Here is a 21,223-nt window from a genome sequence, read left to right as displayed (position 1 = left end):
ACAGGGTTTCCCTCCTCTCCTAACCTTGCCCCAGCAGCACTGCAGGTGGGTCACAGAGCTGAGCCCTGCAGGGATGAGCCCCCACCTCCCCCAGGCCAGCCCGGCACCTGCCAAGGGCAGAACAAGTGCCCCAAGGTCATGTCTTGAGAGCAACTTGCAGACTCCAACTCCCAGATAAAACCCACCCTACAGTTGTTAAATACAACAGAAAGGCCAAGGAGTGAGAGAAATGGAACTGCCGCAGAGTTGAACAGCTTTCTAGATGTGGCCATCTGGTGGGAAGCCCTGGTGGCTGCAGGGCAGGAGGCACCTGAGAGCACAGCCTGCAGAGCAGGGCAGGAGGCACCCGAGAGCACAGCCTGCAGAGCAGGGCAGGAGGCACCCGAGAGCACAGCCTGCAGAGCAGGGCAGGAGGCACCCGAGAGCACAGCCTGCAGAGCAGGGCAGGAGGCACCTGAGAGCACAGCCTGCAGAGCAGGGCAGGAGGCACCCGAGAGCACAGCCTGCAGAGCAGGGCAGGAGGCACCTGAGAGCACAGCCTGCAGAGCAGGGCAGGAGGCACCTGAGAGCACAGCCTGCAGAGCAGGGCAGGAGGCACCCGAGAGCACAGCCTGCAGAGCAGGGCAGGAGGCACCCGAGAGCACAGCCTGCAGAGCGGGGCAGGAGGCACCCGAGAGCACAGCCTGCAGAGCAGGGCAGGAGGCACCCGAGAGCACAGCCTGCAGAGCAGGGCAGGAGGCACCCGAGAGCACAGCCTGCAGAGCAGGGCAGGAGCCACCCGAGAGCACAGCCTGCAGAGCAGGGCAGGAGGCACCTGAGAGCACAGCCTGCAGAGCAGGGCAGGCTCTGGGGTTGGTACTAATGCAAATGCTGTCCTGAGCTACACTAGTGCAAATATTGATAGTCCTGCAGTCTGTGCAATGGTCAGCAAGTGCATCACACAGCAGGCAAATCAGCACAGCACACACACAGGGCCAAACACCAATTAACCTTTCTGAGTGGGTCTATTAAGGTCATGTGGTTGGTTGCAAAGGGATCCAGGACAAGCAGTTTTCCTTCCATCTGGGTGGAGGGAGCCGACCCTTGTCACTGGGAAGTGCTGCAAAATATTGTGCTTCTGAAAACCCCCAGGAGACTTGAGCAGAGCCCCCTGGCAGCCCACACATCACACACAGACTGGGAGAGGCCAAACCTCGACCATCCCACGGCTACAGGAAGGGAATTCCTTGATTAAGGTTCACAGATGCAAAGAATAAATCACTAGTATTCGGTTAAAAGTGAATCACCCCACACGAAAAAACATCCCACGAGGCTCAGGCTGCCTCATTCCCTCCATCCCAAACCAGCTGGAGGTCACTACACACCACAGTTACAGGCTTTGCTTTTACCTTCAGACAATCCTTTGGCACTTCTCAAGCCTTTTGACTGAATTCAATTCCAAAGTAAACAAGGTACAAAGTTTAACAACTCACCCACGTTCAGGACTGCTAAAAAAATAATTGCTAATGAGGCTCCATGAAAAGAAAGGGAAGCCCTCGACCTAAGTCAGTGCAGTTCAGCTGTACAAGAATATCCTGCTTTGCTACATCAGTCAGAAAATAAGGCCTTGGCTGTGCAGAACAGGCTCCAGCAGCACCACAGGACGTGACACCCACCGTGCCCACTGCACACAGAGACATACTGAGAACATTCCCGGGTGTGGGGACGGATTTCCAGCCGTGCCAGAGGCGCAGGGGAGCCCTTGGGATGCAGCTGTGGTGTCCAAAGCAGGCGGAGTTGAGGCAAAAGGGACATCCTGCAGCCACCACACTCCCCCGGGCTGTCCCTCCCTCTCAGTGTGCTCAGCACGGCCTGAGGGAGGGAGGAGCAATCCCAGCTCCCTCCTCTGGCGGCTCAGCGAGCCCAGCCGGGGCCGGAGCCGCAGCTCCCGCACAGACACACAGCACGGGCACGGTGGGGACAACAGGGGACAGAAGAGGGCAGGAGTGATGAGGAATGAGATGGCTCTTCTCCCGGCAGGTGCCGCGGCCACAGGCTCCTCCAGCGCCCGCTGGGACAGGGGTGTGGGGCTGGGACAGCAGGGTGACAGCTACATAAAGAAGAAGCTACAGAGAAAGAGAAAAACAGAAAAGAAACAGAGGTTCAGAATTGAAATGAAGGAGTGAGAGAGGGGGGAAATAAAGGAGGAACATTGTAAAGTAAGTCATGAAGGGGGGAGTGTGCTGGGGAGGTGTCACAGTGTCACACACCCCAAGGCACTGGGGAGGTGTCACAGTGTCACACACACACACCAATGCACTGGGGAGGTGTCACAGTGTCACACACACACACCAAGGCACTGGGGAGGTGTCACAGTGTCACACACACACACCAAGGCACTGGGGAGGTGTCACAGTGTCACACACACCAAGGCACTGGGGAGGTGTCACAGTGTCACACACACCCCCCAATGCACTGGGGAGGTGTCACAGTGTCACACACACCTCAATGCACTGGGGAGGTGTCACAGTGTCACACACACCCCAATGCACTGGGGAGGTGTCACAGTGTCACACACACCCCAAGGCACTGGGGAGGTGTCACACACCCCAAGGCACTGGGGAGGTGTCACAGTGTCACACACCCCAAGGCACTGGGGAGGTGTCACAGTGTCACACACACACCAAGGCACTGGGGAGGTGTCACAGTGTCACACACACCCCAAGGCACTGGGGAGGTGTCACAGTGTCACACACACCCCAATGCACTGGGGAGGTGTCACAGTGTCACACACACACCAAGGCACTGGGGAGGTGTCACACACACCAAGGCACTGGGGAGGTGTCACACACACCAAGGCACTGGGGAGGTGTCACAGTGTCACACACACCCCCCAATGTGCTGGGAAGGTGTCACAGTGTCACACACACCCCAAGGCACTGGGGAGGTGTCACAGTGTCACACACACCCCCCAATGCACTGGGGAGGTGTCACAGGGTCACACAGACCAATGCACTGGGGAGGTGTCACAGTGTCACACACCCCAATGCACTGGGGAGGTGTCACAGTGTCACACACACCAAGGCACTGGGGAGGTGTCACAGTGTCACACACACCCCCCAATGCACTGGGGAGGTGTCACAGTGTCACACACACCCCAATGCACTGGGGAGGTGTCACAGTGTCACACACACCCCAATGCACTGGGGAGGTGTCACAGTGTCACACCCCCCCCCCAATGTGCAGGGGAGGTGTCACAGTGTCACACACCCCAATGCACTGGGGAGGTGTCACAGTGTCACACACACCAAGGCACTGGGGAGGTGTCACAGTGTCACACACACCAAGGCACTGGGGAGGTGTCACAGTGTCACACACACACCAAGGCACTGGGGAGGTGTCACAGTGTCACACACACACCAAGGCACTGGGGAGGTGTCACAGTGTCACACACACACCAAGGCACTGGGGAGGTGTCACAGTGTCACACACACACCAAGGCACTGGGGAGGTGTCACAGTGTCACACACACACCAAGGCACTGGGGAGGTGTCACAGTGTCACACACACCCCAAGGCACTGGGGAGGTGTCACAGTGTCACACACACACCAAGGCACTGGGGAGGTGTCACAGTGTCACACACACCCCAAGGCACTGGGGAGGTGTCACAGTGTCACACACACCCCAAGGCACTGGGGAGGTGTCACAGTGTCACACACACCCCAAGGCACTGGGGAGGTGTCACAGTGTCACACATCCCAATGCACTGGGGAGGTGTCACAGTGTCACACACCCCCCAAGGCACTGGGGAGGTGTCACAGTGTCACACACACCCCAAGGCACTGGGGAGGTGTCACAGTGTCACACACACCCCAAGGCACTGTGGAGGTGTCACAGTGTCACACACACCCCAAGGCACTGGGGAGGTGTCACAGTGTCACACACACCAATGCACTGGGGAGGTGTCACAGTGTCACACACCCCCCAAGGCACTGGGGAGGTGTCACAGTGTCACACACACCAAGGCACTGGGGAGGTGTCACAGGGTCACACAGACCAAGGCGCTGGGGAGGCCCCCCAGACACCACCTGAGGTGAGGAACAAGCTCACAACCACCACAAAAAGCGACTGACAAACACCAGGACGAGCCTGCAGAGGCACCTCAAGGCACAGAACAACCTGGTGGGCAGGCAGAGCTGACAGGTGACCCTCCTGTCACACAGGAAGGCACAGCAAACATCACAAAGGCCACGCAAAGACCAAAGCTTTGGGTAAAAATATATTTCCTCTCCCCACTTCAAGTGTTGGCACTATTTGGATCTGTAACCTGAAGCATATACAGGAAATAACTCGAGCTTATGCTATAAGGTTATTATTCCATCTGTAATTCCACAACTGAAACACTTTCACATCAAATAAAGTGACAATATCTAACAGATGCATACACAGCACTGCATTAACACTGTATGTTGGTTACACAATTATTTAGTTACAAACACGGGTTATTTTCCAACAGCAAGGTAATAAACTCCTACATCTATGGTTTAAGGCAATCAGGATATTAAAAATGTATACAAATACAAGATTTCTACTGCTGTTCACAGCTTTATTTTCCATTAATTAAAAAAACCCCTTCATATTTGTACAGCTCCTTGCTGGGTATCACACACTGCAAATGCAACCTGGAGAAGGGACACACCCCCTCCCTCTTGCAGCACCTTCAAAGGGCAAAAGGGAACTGCAGCAAGTGGACAGGTCTGATGTGGGCACACCCAAAAAGACACTTCCAGCCACACTTCAGGAGCAGCAGAAGGAGAGCTGCCTGGGCAAACCCTGGTGGGGTCACACACTGACACGCTGCCAACCACCCCAGTGGCACTGCAGGCTGGCTGTGACAAGGAGGAGCCCAAGGAGGGGCCAGGCACTGCTGTCCCCCTCCCCAGAGAGTTCCATGCCCCAGGAGATGCCGGACAATGCCCTGCATGGCCACCAGCTGAAAGGGACCCTTCCCACGTCTCTGCTCTCCCAGAAAGCCACTGTGCAACCCCTGGGTGGGTCTGGGGGAGCAAACCCTCACCACCTGCCCCTTCCTGGCTGCCTGCAGGGCCCACCTGTGCCAACCTGTGCAGGGCACTCACAGCCTCTCTCAGCGACCTGATCCTCTCTCTTTTTCCGTCCTGGGGGTTTGTTCCATGCCCAGGAACACCACAGCCCCACAACAAGCACAGTGCAGTGTGCTTTCCTGCTGCTTGCCATTAGACTGAGGTGGGAAATCCAGTCAGGAACAGGCAGCACCACCAGCTTTGCTGGTGCCAGTGCTGTCCAAGCACGGCCAAGGCTTTGCCCAGCCATGTGCCCAGGTCCTGGCAGGCAGGGAAGCTGCCCAGGGCTGCTTTAGGCGCCCCACAGGAGCTGCATGTTGTGCTGCCAGGGGCTCCTTCACAACAGCTCAGCAAAAGCAGCCTGCAGACAGCTCTAAAGGGGGTTCAGCCACAGCACTGGCACAAAACTGGACCTGGAGCATCCCCCAGAAAAGCGTGACTGGTTTCCTGGCAGAGCAAGGCAGGAGGGTGAGTCTCTGGCTGCTGTACCTGCATGCAGAGGGGAAAGCACATCCAGCCACACCTGAGTGTACCACTCACTCCACACACTCCAGGGGTACTGGGAAAAAAGGCTGAAGGAAAGAAAGAAAAGCAAGAAGTGCAGTAGTGACAAGCTAAACATGGCCCAGGGGTTCAAGGTGGGGAAAAAGTTATTAACATCTCCTTAGGTGATAAACAAAACAGTACCTTGGACATGTGCAAGTTTGTGCTTCACTCCCCGTTTCTCCAACACAACTTGCTTTTTGGCTGGAGAAAGAAACTCAGCCAAGAAGACATTAATGCACTTGGCCACTGCTTTCTGTCAAGAAGGCAAAGCTCAACTCAGCTGATTTCCCTGCTAAACATCCCTTGAAGGGCTGTTAAATGAAGCAGGACAAATAAATGTTAAAATTAAGTTTTCAACTTGGCACAAGACACTGGTAATTAAAAAGAGGACATGCACAGAGCCAGCTGAGGCAAAGCACCTTGCCACGAGCACTGGGTGATGGGCATGGGATGGGACTGCAAAAAACTCATGCAAACAACCCAAACTCCTTCCTTCAGAACTCAAGGTTTTAAAGCTGGGTTTGCCAGAAGCCACAAGAACCAGAATTTCCTTTTTCCAAACAACCCTGCAGAAAACCTATTTAACATGACAAAAGTGCATTGTTGGCAAGACCTGGAGGTCAAAAAAAAAAAAAAAAGAAAAAAGGATAAAAAGGTCAACTATTTTATTTCCAGCTTATTTACCCACTTTTCCATTTAGATATCCCCTTCCCAAAGCCATGTTTATTTAAGCAGTGAGGGTTAAAAGCAAGACAACCCATAAGCCAATCCCCAGCACACTTCTCAACAGCAACACTTGAGGAACAAGTGATTAAAAAAGCAAAAATTCTGCCATGTCTTTCCCTGGAGAAGTTCCACCCAGAAACAAGCAAAGGCTGCAGTGTGTGACACTCAGGTGGGAAGGGTGAGGTGTGAGGGTGGTTTAAGGAAAGGAACAGAAGAGTCCCCAGCCAGGAGCAGAGGAGGGGCTGGCTGTGCATCAGCAGGAGGGAAACAAAGCCAGGAGCTGTGGGATAATCATGGGATAACCATGGCTCACCACCCCTTGGGAAGGAAGGGAGGCTCTGAACAAAAGCAATGGCATAGAAAATGCTCATTAAACAGACCCACTCCCACCCTGCACTGCCCCAAAGCAAGGCCTGGCTTATCCAGAAGTCCCTGCCACGTTCAGGGGACACCTGAGTGGGACACTGTCTGTGGTGCAGGAGGGCTGGTGGGGAGCACAGAGTGTGTCCAGGAACCTTCCCTGCCTTCACCTGGACTTGTGGGCCCCACAGCTTTGCCCTGTGTGTTTCAGTGAGTGCAGGAATGCTCCTGGAGGCTCTAAGAGGATGCTGGAGTGTCCCCCCTGCCCAGGCACTTGGTTCCACAGGGGCTGCTGAGCCTGGCTGAGACTGGGCCTGTTGGAAACCAGGCAGAATTTGAAGGAGGTTCCAAAGGTTCCAGGCCAGCACAGCAGGGACAGCTGTGCTGGGAATGTCCCTGCTGGAAGGGTGGCTGTGACAGCTGTGACAACAGGCCAGCACAGGGACACAAACCCAGCCATGGGCAGGTGAGACAACACACTCAGGAGCTCAGACAAATTATCATGCAAATGTCATGGCATGCAGGGTGAGTTACACTTGGTTATCCACACACCCCCCCTGTCCCCAGCAGGGACACACCAGCTGCTCCAGGAACTGGGGCAGGCTCAGCTCCAGGTCTGGGACATTCCCACAGCAGGGATGGTTTCTGCACATCCAGGGGCTCCCCCAGCACTGAGGGCACCAGGGCCAGTCCACAGTGCTCACCTGACACCCAGCCCTGCCCCTGGTGCAAACTGGGGACCAAAAATGATTTACAGATGATGGTTTTGGTGACAGAAACATGGGGTGTCGTCACCTTGTCCCTCCACCCACCCCTGAACTTCCAGTTGCATACAGTCCTGTACCCAATCCCTCTTCCTTCTTGTTCCCCCTATGGTATTAGATGAGTTAATAGTTATTCATGTTAAAAAATGAAAAAAACAAAAAAGAAAACAGATGGCAGAGACACATTACTGCAAAAGCAGGTGAATGCAGGAACATCCTTGGCTCGACAGGCTTTATGTGAAGCTTGCACTGCAAGTTAAAAAAAGAACAAAAAACAAAAAAGTTAGCACTAATTGAACTCAAAATGCAAAAAAAAATAAAAGAAAGCCAGGAGAGCCAACACCAGCAACTCGCTCCGGTGGGTGGGCATGCAGATGGATCATGGAATTACAAAGAAATCCAACCTCAAGGCCAGGCTCTACTCCAGCCTGTGACAAGCAAACATGGAAAGAAAAACCAAGGGGAGCAGCCCAGCCACAGTGGACTGAAAACTTACATAGAAAGGAAACCAAAAAATAAAAAACACAAAAAGAGTTTGACATTTGGCTTTCAGAAGCAGGTTGAAATGAACCCAACCAGCCCCAGAGAGATGGTCCCAGCCCTGGGGGTGAGGGTGAGCAGGTGCCCAGGGGCACACGCTGGGGCTCGTGGCCACCCACCAAAGAGCAGGCAGGCACCAAAGGGCTGTTGGCTGCTCTGACTGGGCCCAGTGCCAGCAACTCTCCCCAGAGTGTGCAGGTTTGGAGCACAGCCCCATGCCAGGATTCCAGCAGGGGCTTAGGGAGTGGGAGGATGCTCAGCCCCACGCTCAGCTGACCCCTCCAGGCACCCCTGAGGTGTGTGAGGGGCACAGGAGTGCTGTCCCCACCAGCCCACAGCCCCAGCAGCCTCAGATAAACACTGAGGAGGATGAGCTGAGGATTGCTGGAGGAACAGGCTGGAAATGGAAGGTCAAGCTCTCTCTGTGCAGTCAGGCCAGCAGCAAGTTTCACCCTGAGCCTTCCCTCCAGCATGCACAGCACAGGGAAAGCCTCTGCTGTCCAAGGGGGAGAAATCTGATCCCACCTTGAGGAAAGAAAGCATTCCCATGATTTACTTTCTGGGGAGGCTGCAGGGGTGAGGCATGGCAAGGATTTCCTCTGGCAACTGCACAAGAAGCAGCACAGGGCACATGAGCAGAGAGAGAGGATGGAAGCCTTGAACTGTACACACTGCAGCTGCTCATGAGAGTGCAAGGAGAACCTCAAAGCCTCCAGAAACCCAAGGTGTGCCACAGGGCAGAAGCAGCAGCGTTTCCCTTTAGAGCCTCCATTAGTAACTCCAACACTACAGAACAACTGAGCAGGTACAGCACCTGGTGTGGAGCACAAAGGACACACTAAAACACAGGGATGTTCCTCGTGGCTGGATTTCTGTGAATGCAGCAGCAAAGCAGAGCCTGTGTTGGTCACGGTCACTGGAAACATCCCTGTCTCACCCACAGCACTGTGCATGTGCCAGCCAACCCCACAGGAGCCAAGAGGAGCTACACCAGGAGACAAAACTCCCCAGAACATTCTACACTGCACTGGTCTCGACCTAAGATGAAAAATCTGACTGCAGAGTTCTTAAAAATAGTAAGCTACCAACTCTGTTTAAGAGATAAGAAAAAGGGTCCTCAAAACTTGCTATTCTTTTTAGAAAACACATCAGCACGTGTGAATGCTCAGGTGAGAGAGGGCAGGGCTCTCAGCCCATGGTGCCCACAGCCATGGCTGCAGGGGGTGTTTCAGGGTGCCTGTGAGGGGCCCTGGCCACGCAGCTCTCAGCTCTGCAGGCTCTCAGCAGCACCCAGTGCACGGCTCCATGGGAGCTACATCACCTCAGCTGAAGAACCTGCCCCAGGCCCTGTCACCTCCCCAGGGACAGGAGCCACCAACGCTGGCACCGACCCAGCAGCAGGGACAGGGACATGCAGCCAGTGGCAATGCCAAGCTGAACCAGCAGAGCTGCAGCACAGCTGCCCCCCTGGGCTCACACAGCTGGGGGCAGGCTCAGGCTGCCAGGTTTGCCAGGCAGACAAGTGCCCTGGGCTCACACAGCTGGGGGCAGGCTCAGGCTGCCAGGTTTGCCAGGCAGACAAGTGCCCTGGGCTCACACAGCTGGGGGCAGGCTCAGGCTGCCAGGTTTGCCAGGCAGACAAGTGCCCTGGGCTCACACAGCTGGGGGCAGGCTCAGGCTGCCAGGACAGCCAGGCAGAAAGTGCCTGTGCCACAGCCCTACTGGCATTTGGTTCTTCCAGCAGTACCTGGGTGGGTCACTCTAAGAACACCCTCCCCTTCTCTCGGGGCAGTGACAGCAGTGGGGAACTGTCCTGCTGGTGTGTGGGGGTTAACCAAGTGCCTCCCAGATCTGCTCCATGCCCTCCACAGCTTTGCCAGGGGCACGGGTCACCCAGCACCATCAGCACACCTGACCCAGGAGGGGCTTGAGGAGCACCCTCTGACTGGGAACAGACCAAGCCAAGGGAGGGCACAGGATTACACTCCTAGGATAGGAATATAAAACAGTAAAAAACAGTGCCATGATCTTGTCTGACAGGGAAGGGTTTCTTAGCTTATTATGACAACTCCACACACCCACAAATGCCATTTAACTGCAATTACGGTACCGTAGTAGTTTGGTTTTTTTTAAAAAACTAACCAAAGCTTCCTGTATTTAAAGCAAGCTTCCAACTATCACTTTTGGCACTAGCACTTCCCATGTCACAGTAACATGGTGGGTTTGGTTTCTAAGCTACTTCTACTTACAACTACAACCTTAAGGAATGGGAACTGGAGACCACCAGTGAAAGAAAGGACAGGTAGTGACTCCCTTAATAATTTTGGCTCAGGCAGATAAATCTGAGTCCAGAACATCCCATGGCTGTTCCAGAAGATGCTGGACAGATCACAAGTCAAACCTCCATGGTCCGATTGCTCTCCCATACCAGTCAGACTTCAACTTAAAACTTGAAGGTATTCTTCTAGAGAAAAATTAAGATCATGTCCCTGGCCCACCCTTTAGAAAAAATATTTTATTTGATCAGGCTGATAAAAGCCCTGTTTCCAGTCTGGTAATGGGGAAAAGCAAATACAGACATGCAGCAAAAAAGAAAAAACCAACCTCCCAAACTGTAACAAACCCTACAAAGGATGTGGGTGACATCCGCTTACTTTTTCTTGTCCTTGTCTTTCTTGGTCTGTTGAGAACCTGCCTGCTGAGCCTGTGACTGTAATAGCTGAGCTGCTGCCTTCTTCTTTTGAAAGTTGTTCAGCTCTTCCTCAAGTTCCTTCTTTTTGTCTTCCACTTTTTTCTTCTCTTCTTGGTGAGTCCTCTTTAGATGGTCAAACTTTTCGTGGAGCTGTCGAGACAGAGACAGTGAGAACTGGATGGGCAAAGACAGCAGGTACCAGGCCTGTCCCAAGCCTGCCTGATTTGTGCTCCAGTGAACACACACTTGCACACACAGCTGGGGGGAATTTCCACTGCTGCAGGAATACACCAGGTCTGGGGACACTTCCAAACCTGCACATTTTACCCCACTCTGCTTTGTACCTACTGGACTCCACAGTGCTTGTGCCAAGCAAGCAAACACAGGCACTGAGGGCCATGCTCCCCTCTGTACCACCCACCCTCCTGTGGGTGGAGCAGTTCCTTCCCCCAGAGGGCTTGTTCTGGAAATGCCCATACCCCCCCAGAGCCCTCTGAGTTCCAACAGACTCACATCTTTCTCTGCCTCCTTCAGCTCTGCTTCCTTCTCCTTCACTCGCATGACAAACATCTGCCTCATCTCGTCCTCCTTCTTCTGCAGCTCGCCCAGGAATTCGTTCCTCTTTGCTTCGTAGGTCTCCTGGAGGCTGTGAACAACACCCAAAGCCCGTCAGAGCCGTGTCCCGCGCACAGCCACGCGCTGCCAGGCTGTGGCGATTGTCACCAAACACCCCAGAGGTCCCCGAGCACAGCAGAGGCAGAGCCCTCACTAGGTGGCAGTCGCGGGTGACAAACGGACAGGGACAATGCCAGCTCCCTGCTCAGACCCCACGGAGCAGCCAGGATGTCTGTCTGTCTCCAGCAGGGCTTGTCACCCCTCTGAGCCACACCCCGGCCCTTCTCCCACCGCTTGCCGAGCCCCTGCATTCCAAGGGCAGGGACTGAGGAGCAGGCACAGCAGATGTGGCTTCCTGCGGTTCTTTAGGCACGACACTGACACGCAGCAAAACTCCTTTACACTCCTCCTTCCTAAGGGGTTCAGATCATGTTGAGCGGGATGCCCAACATGAGCCAACAGTGTGCCCAGGTGGCCAAGAAGGCCAATGGGATCCTGGCAGGGCAGTGACCCTTCCCCTGGACTCTGCCTTGGGGAGGCCACACCTTGAGTGTTGTGTTCAGTTCTGGACCCCTCAGTTCAGGAAAGAGCTTGAGGGGCTGGAGCGGGGCCAGAGAAGAGCAACGAGGCTGGAGAAGGGACTGGATGTGTCACTGAGTCTCCTCTCAAACACCTCCAGGGACAGAGCATCCAAAATCTCTTGATCCAACCCCACTGTGATCACCAGCCCAGGGCACGGAGTGCCCTGGGCTGGTGATCACAGTGGGGTTGGATCAAGGGTTGGACTTGATGATCTCAGAGGACTCTTTCAAACCAACTGAGAAGAGCAACAAGGCTGGTGAAGGGACTGGAGCACAAGTGCTGTGGGGAGAGGCTGAGGGAGCTGGGGGTGTTTAGCCTGGAGAAGAGGAGGCTCAGAGGTGACCTCAGCACTGTCTGGAACTGCCTGAAGGGAAGTTCTGGCCAGGTGGGGGTTGGTCTCTTCTCCCAGGCACTCAGCAATAGGACAAGGGGGCACGATGGGCTCAAGCTCTGCCAGGGGAAATTGAAGTTGGAGAGCAGAAAAAATTTTTTGCAGAGAGAGTGCTCAGGCATTGGAATGGGCTGCCCAGAGAGGGGGTGGATTCCCTATCCCTGGAGGTTTTTCAGCTGAGCTTGGCCGTGGCACTGAGTGCCATGATCTGGTAAAGGGACTGGAGTTGGACCAAGGGTTGGACTTGATGATCTGGGAAGTCTTTCCCAACCCAATCCATTCTATGATTCTGTGAGTCTATGATCAAGGGTTTGAATACGTAAAGTCACCTTGGGAGACCTCTCCTTCTCCTTTGGCCTTTCTGAACCAGCATCAGCCCCCCTCCTTCAGATAACCACGTAACTGGACTCCTCCTTCCTTCATCCCCCTCTGCTCCTTGGCATTCCTTCATTTCCCCAGCACTGAGATATGCAGAGCAGATTTGGGACCTTAAATATGTTGTCCACACACCTCTGAGACTTTCAGAGCCTGTCAGGATCTCTGAACACCAAATGCCTCTTTATTTTATTCCTTACATGGATCTGGATAGCCCAGCCACAGCGATAGTGTGGGAATGATAACTATTTCCCCCAAGAGGCTTTTGAGAAAAGGCATTTTTTTCATGCAAACACCAGTGATATCACCCAGCCACGTTGCATCCATGTGCCCAGGGAACACACCAACCACCGGGCCAGTGGAACATCCCAATCCCAGTAAAGTCAAGCTTTTGCCTTTCCTGGCAGTGTTGGTTTTTTTGGTGCTTTTTGTTGGTTGATTTGGGGGGGAGGGAGGGGATATTGTACTGGGGAAAAAAACTCGACAGATTATCCCAAGTCTTGTGTTTAATTCTAATTAACAGGCACTTCTGTTGCCTTCTAAAATCCTCTCCAGACAGGATGCCCAGAGCAGTTCTGGCAGAGCACTGACTGCCCTGGAGGAATCACACCATTCCAGATGACCACAGCAGCTTCCCACACATGGAAGTAAAAATACTGGTTCTAAAAATGACAAAAATCCTTCCATGGGAGAGGAGGCCAAGAGCCATCTTTGGTTCTTACCTAAATCCAGAACCAGACCTCTCACAGCAGAAGGAGATGAGGAGACTTGAGTAAAAACCTCCCTAAAACTCAGTCCTGGATTTAGTACTCCAACTGTGGACACAAATTCCTAAACCCTTGTGAAGGATCTGGCTGGAGCCTTGGAAAACCCCAAGGGCAGATGAGCCTTTGCAGCTCAGTGAGCACAAACTGCATCTGCAATTAGTGACACGCTGTTCTAGGGAGCAGCAGAGCTTTACACACCAAACCAGACAGCTCTGCACACTGTTCATCCTACCCTGTGCTGAAAACCATTCCTTGCAGAGCTCACTCCCAACAACACAATGCCAGGTGATGGGAAGCAGGAAAAGGCTGGCAGGAGCCAGGGGTGAAGGGGCTTCCTGTTCATCTGTCCCAGGTTCCAAGCCCAAATCTCTGCTGCAGTGACTCCGAGTTCCAGAGGAGGCAAGTTCTCAGAGAAACTGGCCTGGCAGCTCCCAGGCTGCATGTGAGAAAAACAATTACAGCCCTAAGGAATAACAGTCCAAACCAACAGGGCTCCCTGCAGCTTCTCACAGACAAAGATGACAAGGGAATTGGCTTTTTAAGTGCACAAACATATGAGCCCTGATTGCAAGAGTAACCTGATTCCCCAGCACACCCACACACACTGAAGGATGCCCTGGCAAATAATATTCTTTGAGAAAAGAAGTGCTTTGGAAAGGTTAAGCAGAGCAGCAGAGAAACCAGCCCACAGCAGGAGGATCTCTGTGCAGAGGTCCCCATTTCAAGGAGCAGATGCCTGTGGGGATCCTGGTGCTCCCTCCTCATCTCCTGCAGCTTGGCCAAGCAGGGAGGCTCTGCCAGCAAGGTGGGGGTCTCAACCATCACCAATCCCCCTTTTTCACACCTCACACAAGCACCTACACAGCACCAGTGGTTTGGTGGGGTCTGTGGCCCTGCTCTCTCCAAGATCTCCCAAAGGCTCCCCGCTCCTGGCTGAGGAGCAGCAGCCCCTGTGGCTCCCTGGGCCCCAGAGCAGGGAAAGGCATCCTTTTGATCCCTGAGAGAACTTCTTCCTCGCCTCAGATGCACATCAGCCTTGGCCAAACAGCTTGGGATCATGGGGTTTGTTTGTTTACTGGAGGGAAAAGGCACCCAGAGCGAACTGCTCTGAACTAGCACGTACCAGATGGAGAAATTCTGTACATTTTCATTTCCTTTCTACTTATAGCTTGGTCAAAAAGAGGCCTCATGTGCAGGAAGCAATGGAAATTCCTCAGATTCCTCAAAAAGAAGGGCTGAGCCCATCTTAAGCCCTTGCTCTCCAGAAAGGAAATCCAATAAAGCTTCACACTTGGGCTTAGTAACAGAACTGGGCTTGACTGATTCCAGCAGAGTTTGTGCTGCAGAGGAGATGCAGCTGCATCAACTCAGCCTGTCAAATAACCCCAACCCAGAGCCAACCCCTGGCACTCAGGTGTGTTATGGGGGTAAAAAGCCCCACTGATACTCCTGAATTCTGACTGGGGCAGAGAGGAACGTGGGATGCTGCTAAGGCAGAGGGTGCAATTATTGGGGAAAAGGAGGGGAGGAATGGGAAACAGGAAACGAAAGGAGAAAACAAACACTCCCTCCCCAGTTCCCACACAGCTGTTGTCCCTGGCTGATGACTTGGGCTCCGGACCAATAAAGCTGTCTGACAGAACAAACTGTGTGCCAAGCCTCAGGCCTGAGACCAGGGCTCCCTGCTCACAGCTCACCTTGGAGCAGCCTGGAAAAGCTCCAGGAGGGTCAGAAGAACATCAATGCCAGGATGTCCCCTTTGGTAACCCGGGACATCCCCAGGCAGGGGCGCCCTTTCTCTGCCCAGGGAGTGCCCAGCCCGGGGTGCAGCAGGGCAGGGCTGGCTGCCAGGCCCAGCAGGTGGTCCAGGGCTGGAGCTGCCCCTCCCTCCCTCCCTACCTGAAGGGCTTGCTGTCTGGGTCAGTGTCCTTGAAGCCCATCTCCTCCAGCTTGCAGCGCCGGTACAGCTCGTAGTGCCGCGTGTGCGTCTGCTCCCGCAGGTCCTCCATGTTCACCCGGATCAGCATCTCCCGCAGCTTCACAAAGTCACAGTGGTTTTCGTTCTCAACTGCAGGGACAACAGGCCACCCACACAGAGGGGGTCACACCCAGGAGCTGGGCCCCCCCTCTCCCAGCTCAGGAAGCCTCAGAGTTCTTCAGGCACACAGCAGAACTCCAGGCTGGCCTGCAGCAAAACGCCTCGCTGAGCTGGGGGTGAAACCACCCCCAGCCAACACGGGCATGAGCTCAAGGCCTTCCCCTGCATTTGACAGATCTCTCTGCTGCACATCTCTCCATGCATTTCTGCACCAGCAGGGAGATGATCCACTTGCACACAGCATTTCACTTCCCACTCAAACACACTCTAAATCCCAGCACTGACAGGGGCTCGGGCAGGCAAAGTCTAAACTAAATCCCTTAAACTATTTGGTCCTGGGAACAGCCAGAACCCAGCAGGATGTGTTGAGCCCAAGATTTCCCAAACACATCAACTTCTTCCCAGTACTATCCTCTGGTGCACACACAGATGAAGGGCCAGCTTGTATGATTAAGAAGCTGGAGAGTTTTGCAGAACTGCCCTGTGAATGTTCCCCTGCAGCTCCCTGGCCCATTATCCAATGGGATGCACAGCTGAAGCCACAAGCAGACTGTCCCCATCTCAACCCTGTCCTCCTCAGTGCTGGCTGGGAAGCAAGATCAGCCCTGTGTCTCTGCAAGCCAGGCTGCACTGGAGCTGCCAAACAGTGCCCTGCCAAACTCTGCTCTCCTGTAGGAAGGCCCCTGTGCCTCCATGTCCAGATCTGGGCTGTGCTTTCTCAAGCCAGGTTTTGGCAGAGACCATGCAGAGACCAGTGTGTCTGTGATCACAATGGGACAGGATGACAAGGGGGTTTTGTGACATACCCTGCACGACACCCCAGGGGTACTGCCTGGCTTTTGCCATCTTGTTGCCAATCTTCACTTCTTCGGTGCTGCCAACAACAGCAAAAGGAAGGTGGACCTACAAAAGGAAAGGGACAGTGAGGTTGGGGACTTCCTTTGCTGCCTTGCCAGGGATTGTTTCTCAAGAAAACTGTTCACTGTGCCAGCTCTGCTACATCTAAGTTGCTTAAATGGCTTTGCAACTCGTCTGGTGTTATAGGAAAAGCAACAGGACAATTTGGATGAGAAATCTGATCAGACTTAAAGCCCAAAATTCTGATGTCCTAAAAATACTAAACACATACATATTTTCCATATAATTACAAAGCACGAGTATCTTAAGCCCAGAACAAGTCTAAAAAACTGGAAGCAACTTGAACACTGAGGAGACACTACTGTGAAACAATAAAACAAGAAAATAAAGTACATTCTCCCAAGGAAAAATTCAGGGGGCTCTGCTGCTACAAAGAACTGCTAATGCTTCCTCTTGCAAAGGGCAAAGCTGAGAGCAAGGGGAAGAGCAGAGTCAGCCCAGCCCTGGGCCGACATGTCTGAGTCATGGAGCTCTGCTCCCCACTCACCCTGTGGGTGTGGTGGTGACACTCTGGGATCTGCTCCCAGATGTGTGGCTGCTGCCAGGGGGGAGCTGGCCAGCCCAGCCCTGTGGAGCTCTCCCTGCCTTCACATCACCCAGGAGGGCTGGGCACAAGCTCTGGGAGCTGTGTCGGCCAAGCCGTGGTCACAGGCTGGGTGGGTGGGTGGGGAGGAGGTCAGGGCACAGGAGATGGGATTAACTGGCAAAGGAGCTTCCCAGCACCCAGGCTGCACCAGAGGGAGGCAAAACACTGCACACAATGCCCCTGGCACAGCCACATCCCATCTTTGTGTCAGCTTCTCCCTGCTCAGAACACAACACAGACAGGGAAGACAGGCAATAGGCAGATTTGGAGAAGGTCTAATATCCAGCTGGATGGGAGAAGTGCCCACCTACAAGCAATGTAAAAGCCTTCAAGCAGCAAGGACATGGCTTAATCTGAGTGTACTTGCTTTAGGGCTGGCATGTCCTCTTGGGGGATATGTGGCCCTCTGAAGCCACACAAGGGCCCAGACAGTGCACGTCACTGCAAGCAACCTCAGGCTCAGGCTCTTCCCCTCACACCCCAAGTGGTTTCCCTCTGTAAGCACCACTAAAATGTCTGGTCTACCCTAGCCCTGTGTGCCCTCAAATCCCACCCCATGCTAGAGGAAGGGGAAGGAGGTGAAAGCCAAGCCACCCATGGCCACCAGCCCTGTGGAGGGCTGGGACAGTGCTGACGGTGCCCAGAGCTCTCCGGAAACCAACACAAAGGCAGCAGTGAATCACCCCCCTCTGAACAACAAGGGGTGGTTTGGGACAGGAAAGCCAGAGCTCAGCTCTGTGCCCTGACCATGCTGGGGCCCTGCCTCCCATCCTCTTCCTTCCCTGAGACAGGAATGCTGCAGCTGGGGAAGGATGTGAGAGAGTGCTCAGAGGAGAACCATCTGTCACACCAAACAGATATCAGGCCAGGTACCTCCAGCCCCAAAACCCTTCTGGCCAGCCTGATGTCTGTGCTTAGACTGCAGCTGTAAAGCCAAGTACAATATGGCACAGCCATCAAGGACAGGCCCACACCAACCAAGGCGAGGACCCCCAGGTCACATACGCTCATCGTGGCATTGATCTCGGCCACCGTCTCCTCGTCCGTGGGGAACTGGTAGATCTGCACACCGTTGCTGACCAGCTCACTCATGATCTTGCTCTTGAACTTGTGCAGCTCGTTTTTGGCAATGGTGTCAGCCTTGGCAATGATGGGGATGATGTTCACCTGCAGGACAGAGACCCACATACAGCACTGCACAGGTTGTGTCACTGGGAGAGGACAGAGCAGGACATGCAGGGACAGCCCTGCAGGTGCCACAAGCCAGCACCCCCCAGCAGATGACCCTCCCTGGGGCTGCTGCTGCTGCCACCATCCCCTCAGACAGGATTTCCAGGCAGCAGTGATGATGGCCTTAAAAAGAAGTCAAATGCAATTTGGCAACATGCTATTTCCTGTCCTGTCCTATTCCCCTCCTCATCCCAACTGGCTGGACAGGAAATGCTGTCACAGATTACTACAAACTGTTCCAAAAAAGAAAAGAAGGAAACCACCATCTCGGCAGATGTCACAGCCCAGCAGGCTGGATTCCTGCGGGAGCCCCCTGGCACAACAGCCTGGCACAGGTGTTTGCTTGGGGCTGCCCTCGGGGACACCGGGGTGTGCAGCAGTGCTGTGTCACCCCAGGGGGGCAGAGGCAGGGGGTCCCTCCCCAACCCTGACACACAGCACAGGGGTGGCAGCAGCACAGCCACCTCCCCACCTGAGTGCCCTCACACGGCCCCAGACACGGCTGTGCTGCAGCCCCAGGGCTCAGCCTCCCTGCACAGCTCCCAGAGCAAAGAGCAGTTTCTGACTCTCTCCCCTGGACAGGCTGTTGGCAAGGATAAGGATCCTGCCTCCTTTCCCTTTCTCCTCCTGCCAGAGGGACAGTTTCTGCTTTTGATCATGCAGGATTTGCTTTCCTCTGCAACAGCAGACAGAAATCATAGGGAGGACAACAGCACCAACGACCTATATGAAGGGATTTTACCTACAGCACTTCAAAATCCCCTTCTATTACATCATTTAGTTCTGTTTGGAAGATGGCCTGGAGTTACGAAATCCTCCTGGGCCAAAAGATGAAACAGGAACGCCAAACAGCTCACTTGGGGTCCATCTCCAGAACCCTATTTTCAGTTGAATAGGGCAGGGAACCTTCTCCATCACCACATAAAAAACAACTGACAGGCCCCTCTAGGAAATAAAGAGCCACTGCCACCACTGATCTCCTGCAGAATCAGTGCCCAGTGAGCCAAGGGTGCACAATGGACTGATTGAAATTGCTTAATCATGATGTAAAGAAGCACAGAGAAAGCTTCGTTTAACTACTCGGGCTTAGCATTTGTACCTTGGTTATTTTTCCTAGAAGAGGTGAAACCTTTAAACCAAGTCTGTGAGGGTAACTGGAAAAGCAGATGCCAAGTAACATATTTATTCCCATTCTTATTTAGATCTCATTAGTCAGACCCCAGTTGGAACACCACCACAAGTGCCAGAGAGGATCAGATCCCTGTGTGTAGCTGGATGTGGTCAGAGCAAACAGACACAGCACTTCCACTTGGTTTTCACTGATTGGTAAGTCAACCTGAATTGTCTTTATTGATATTATAGCTTAGCTGGGGAGCACAGGGCCAAGCTCCCTACCCGAGGCAGGGCTGGGAGAGGGGAGGAGCCCAAACTTACTCAATCTCTGCAGCATGTGAAGCAGAGCAATGACCCCCTGCAGCAGCCTGCACAAGGCACGGTTTTCACGCAGCACCTCTGCAACCCTCCACTACTAAGAACACACATCAGAGACACTGAAAACAAGCAGGGTGGTAACACAGGCAGCAAGTACCTTACTGTCGAGCTTCTTCATGGTGACCAGGTCCAGGGACTTGAGGGAGTGGCCGGTGGGGGCAATGAAGTAGAGGCAGGCGTGGATCCGCGTGTCGTGGTAGTTGAACAGCGAGCGCTTGATCTTCAGCTCCTCCTGCAGGTAGGCTTCGAACTGGGCATCGATGTATTCCACGATGGGCTTGTAGCTGCAGGGGCCAAGGGAAAAACTGGGAGGGCAGCAGGCACTGAGGGACACTCAGGCAGCCTTGGGGTGATCTACAGGACAGGCTCTGCTCTTACAACCCTCCCCACCAACCTACAGCACTGAGGGACACTCAGGCAGCTTTGGGATGATCTACAGGACAAGCTCTGCTCTGACAACCCTCCCCACCAACCTACAGCACTGAGGGACACTCAGGCAGCCTTGGGGTGCTCTGCAGGAGGAGCTCTGCTCTTACAACCCTCCCCACCAACCTACAGCACTGAGGGACACTCAGGCAGCCCTGGGATGATCTACAGGACAGGCTCTGCTCTTACAATCCTCCCCACCAACCTACAGCACTGAGGGACACTCAGGCAGCCCTGGGATGATCTACAGGACAAGCTCTGCTCTGACAACCCTCCCCAACAACCTACAGCACTGAGGGACACTCAGGCAGCTTTGGGATGATCTACAGGACAAGCTCTGCTCTGACAACCCTCCCCACCAACGTACAGCACTGAGGGACACTCAGGCAGCCTTGGGGTGATCTACAGGACAGGCTCTGCTCTTACAATCCTCCCCACCAACCTACAGTCCCTCTTTAACAAGTGTGTGTCTCCATCAGTGTCCAGGGAACGTATAATGGACATAAGAGGAAGATAAAGTGGGAGAGACCCTGGATTTGCTGTCTCTCCAGTTAAAGACTGAGCTGTTGCTCTGCCAATCTCACTAAAAATGATCCAATATAACAAAATTCAAACATGAAACCATCAGCTACCCCCCAGCTGGTCCAAAATCTCATCATCTTAAGAGAGGGAAGGGAGATTCACAAGAGCATAAAAGGGACTTTTCAGGAATTGAAGCATGTGAGCAATGCCCAGAAGACAACTGCACTGTTTGTGGACTTCAAGGGGGTCACTTTGCTGGAGAAAAAACCCTTGTGCATTTTAACATACTCTCTGGAAAGGACCAGCCTGGCAAGAAAAAAACCATACAGCTCTGCATCCTAGTTACAAGTCATTTCCACTTTCTCCCAAAAAAGGTAGCTGTGCTTCTGGCAAAAAATAACTTTTCCATTTGTCCCTCCTCCACCAAGGGCAGCCTGATGGATACCAGTAGGTGGGTACACGTGACACGATTCTTGGCTTCTGAACATTTTGTCTCTGACCATGAAAGCCCA

General features: G+C 53.7%; 1 protein-coding gene across 3 annotated transcripts in view; it reads right to left on the bottom strand.

The window, feature by feature from the left end:
• The window catches only part of SEPTIN11 (septin 11), a 48,038-nt gene that overhangs the window by 1,425 nt on the left and 25,390 nt on the right, over nucleotides 1–21,223 (bottom strand). The window contains exons 4-11 of one of the 3 annotated variants that reach the window (XM_071555362.1): nucleotides 19,861–20,047; nucleotides 18,048–18,209; nucleotides 16,345–16,441; nucleotides 15,340–15,508; nucleotides 11,224–11,356; nucleotides 10,673–10,860; nucleotides 8,833–8,890; nucleotides 4,254–7,727 (exon numbers count right to left, since the gene is read on the bottom strand). In XM_071555362.1, the coding sequence (XP_071411463.1) occupies nucleotides 8,857–8,890; nucleotides 10,673–10,860; nucleotides 11,224–11,356; nucleotides 15,340–15,508; nucleotides 16,345–16,441; nucleotides 18,048–18,209; nucleotides 19,861–20,047 (970 nt within the window). In that variant the 3' untranslated portion in view covers nucleotides 4,254–7,727; nucleotides 8,833–8,856. Of the gene's footprint in view, nucleotides 1–4,253; nucleotides 7,728–8,832; nucleotides 8,891–10,672; nucleotides 10,861–11,223; nucleotides 11,357–15,339; nucleotides 15,509–16,344; nucleotides 16,442–18,047; nucleotides 18,210–19,860; nucleotides 20,048–21,223 lie in introns of those variants that run through there. The other 2 variants (XM_071555363.1, XM_071555361.1) reach the window with 2 other exon arrangements.

Source organism: Pithys albifrons, chromosome 5, assembly GCF_047495875.1.
Source record: "Pithys albifrons albifrons isolate INPA30051 chromosome 5, PitAlb_v1, whole genome shotgun sequence".
NCBI lineage: Eukaryota > Metazoa > Chordata > Aves > Passeriformes > Thamnophilidae > Pithys > Pithys albifrons.
Note: the sequence above shows the minus strand (reverse complement) of the source record. Positions and strands in the feature narration are given on the sequence as shown.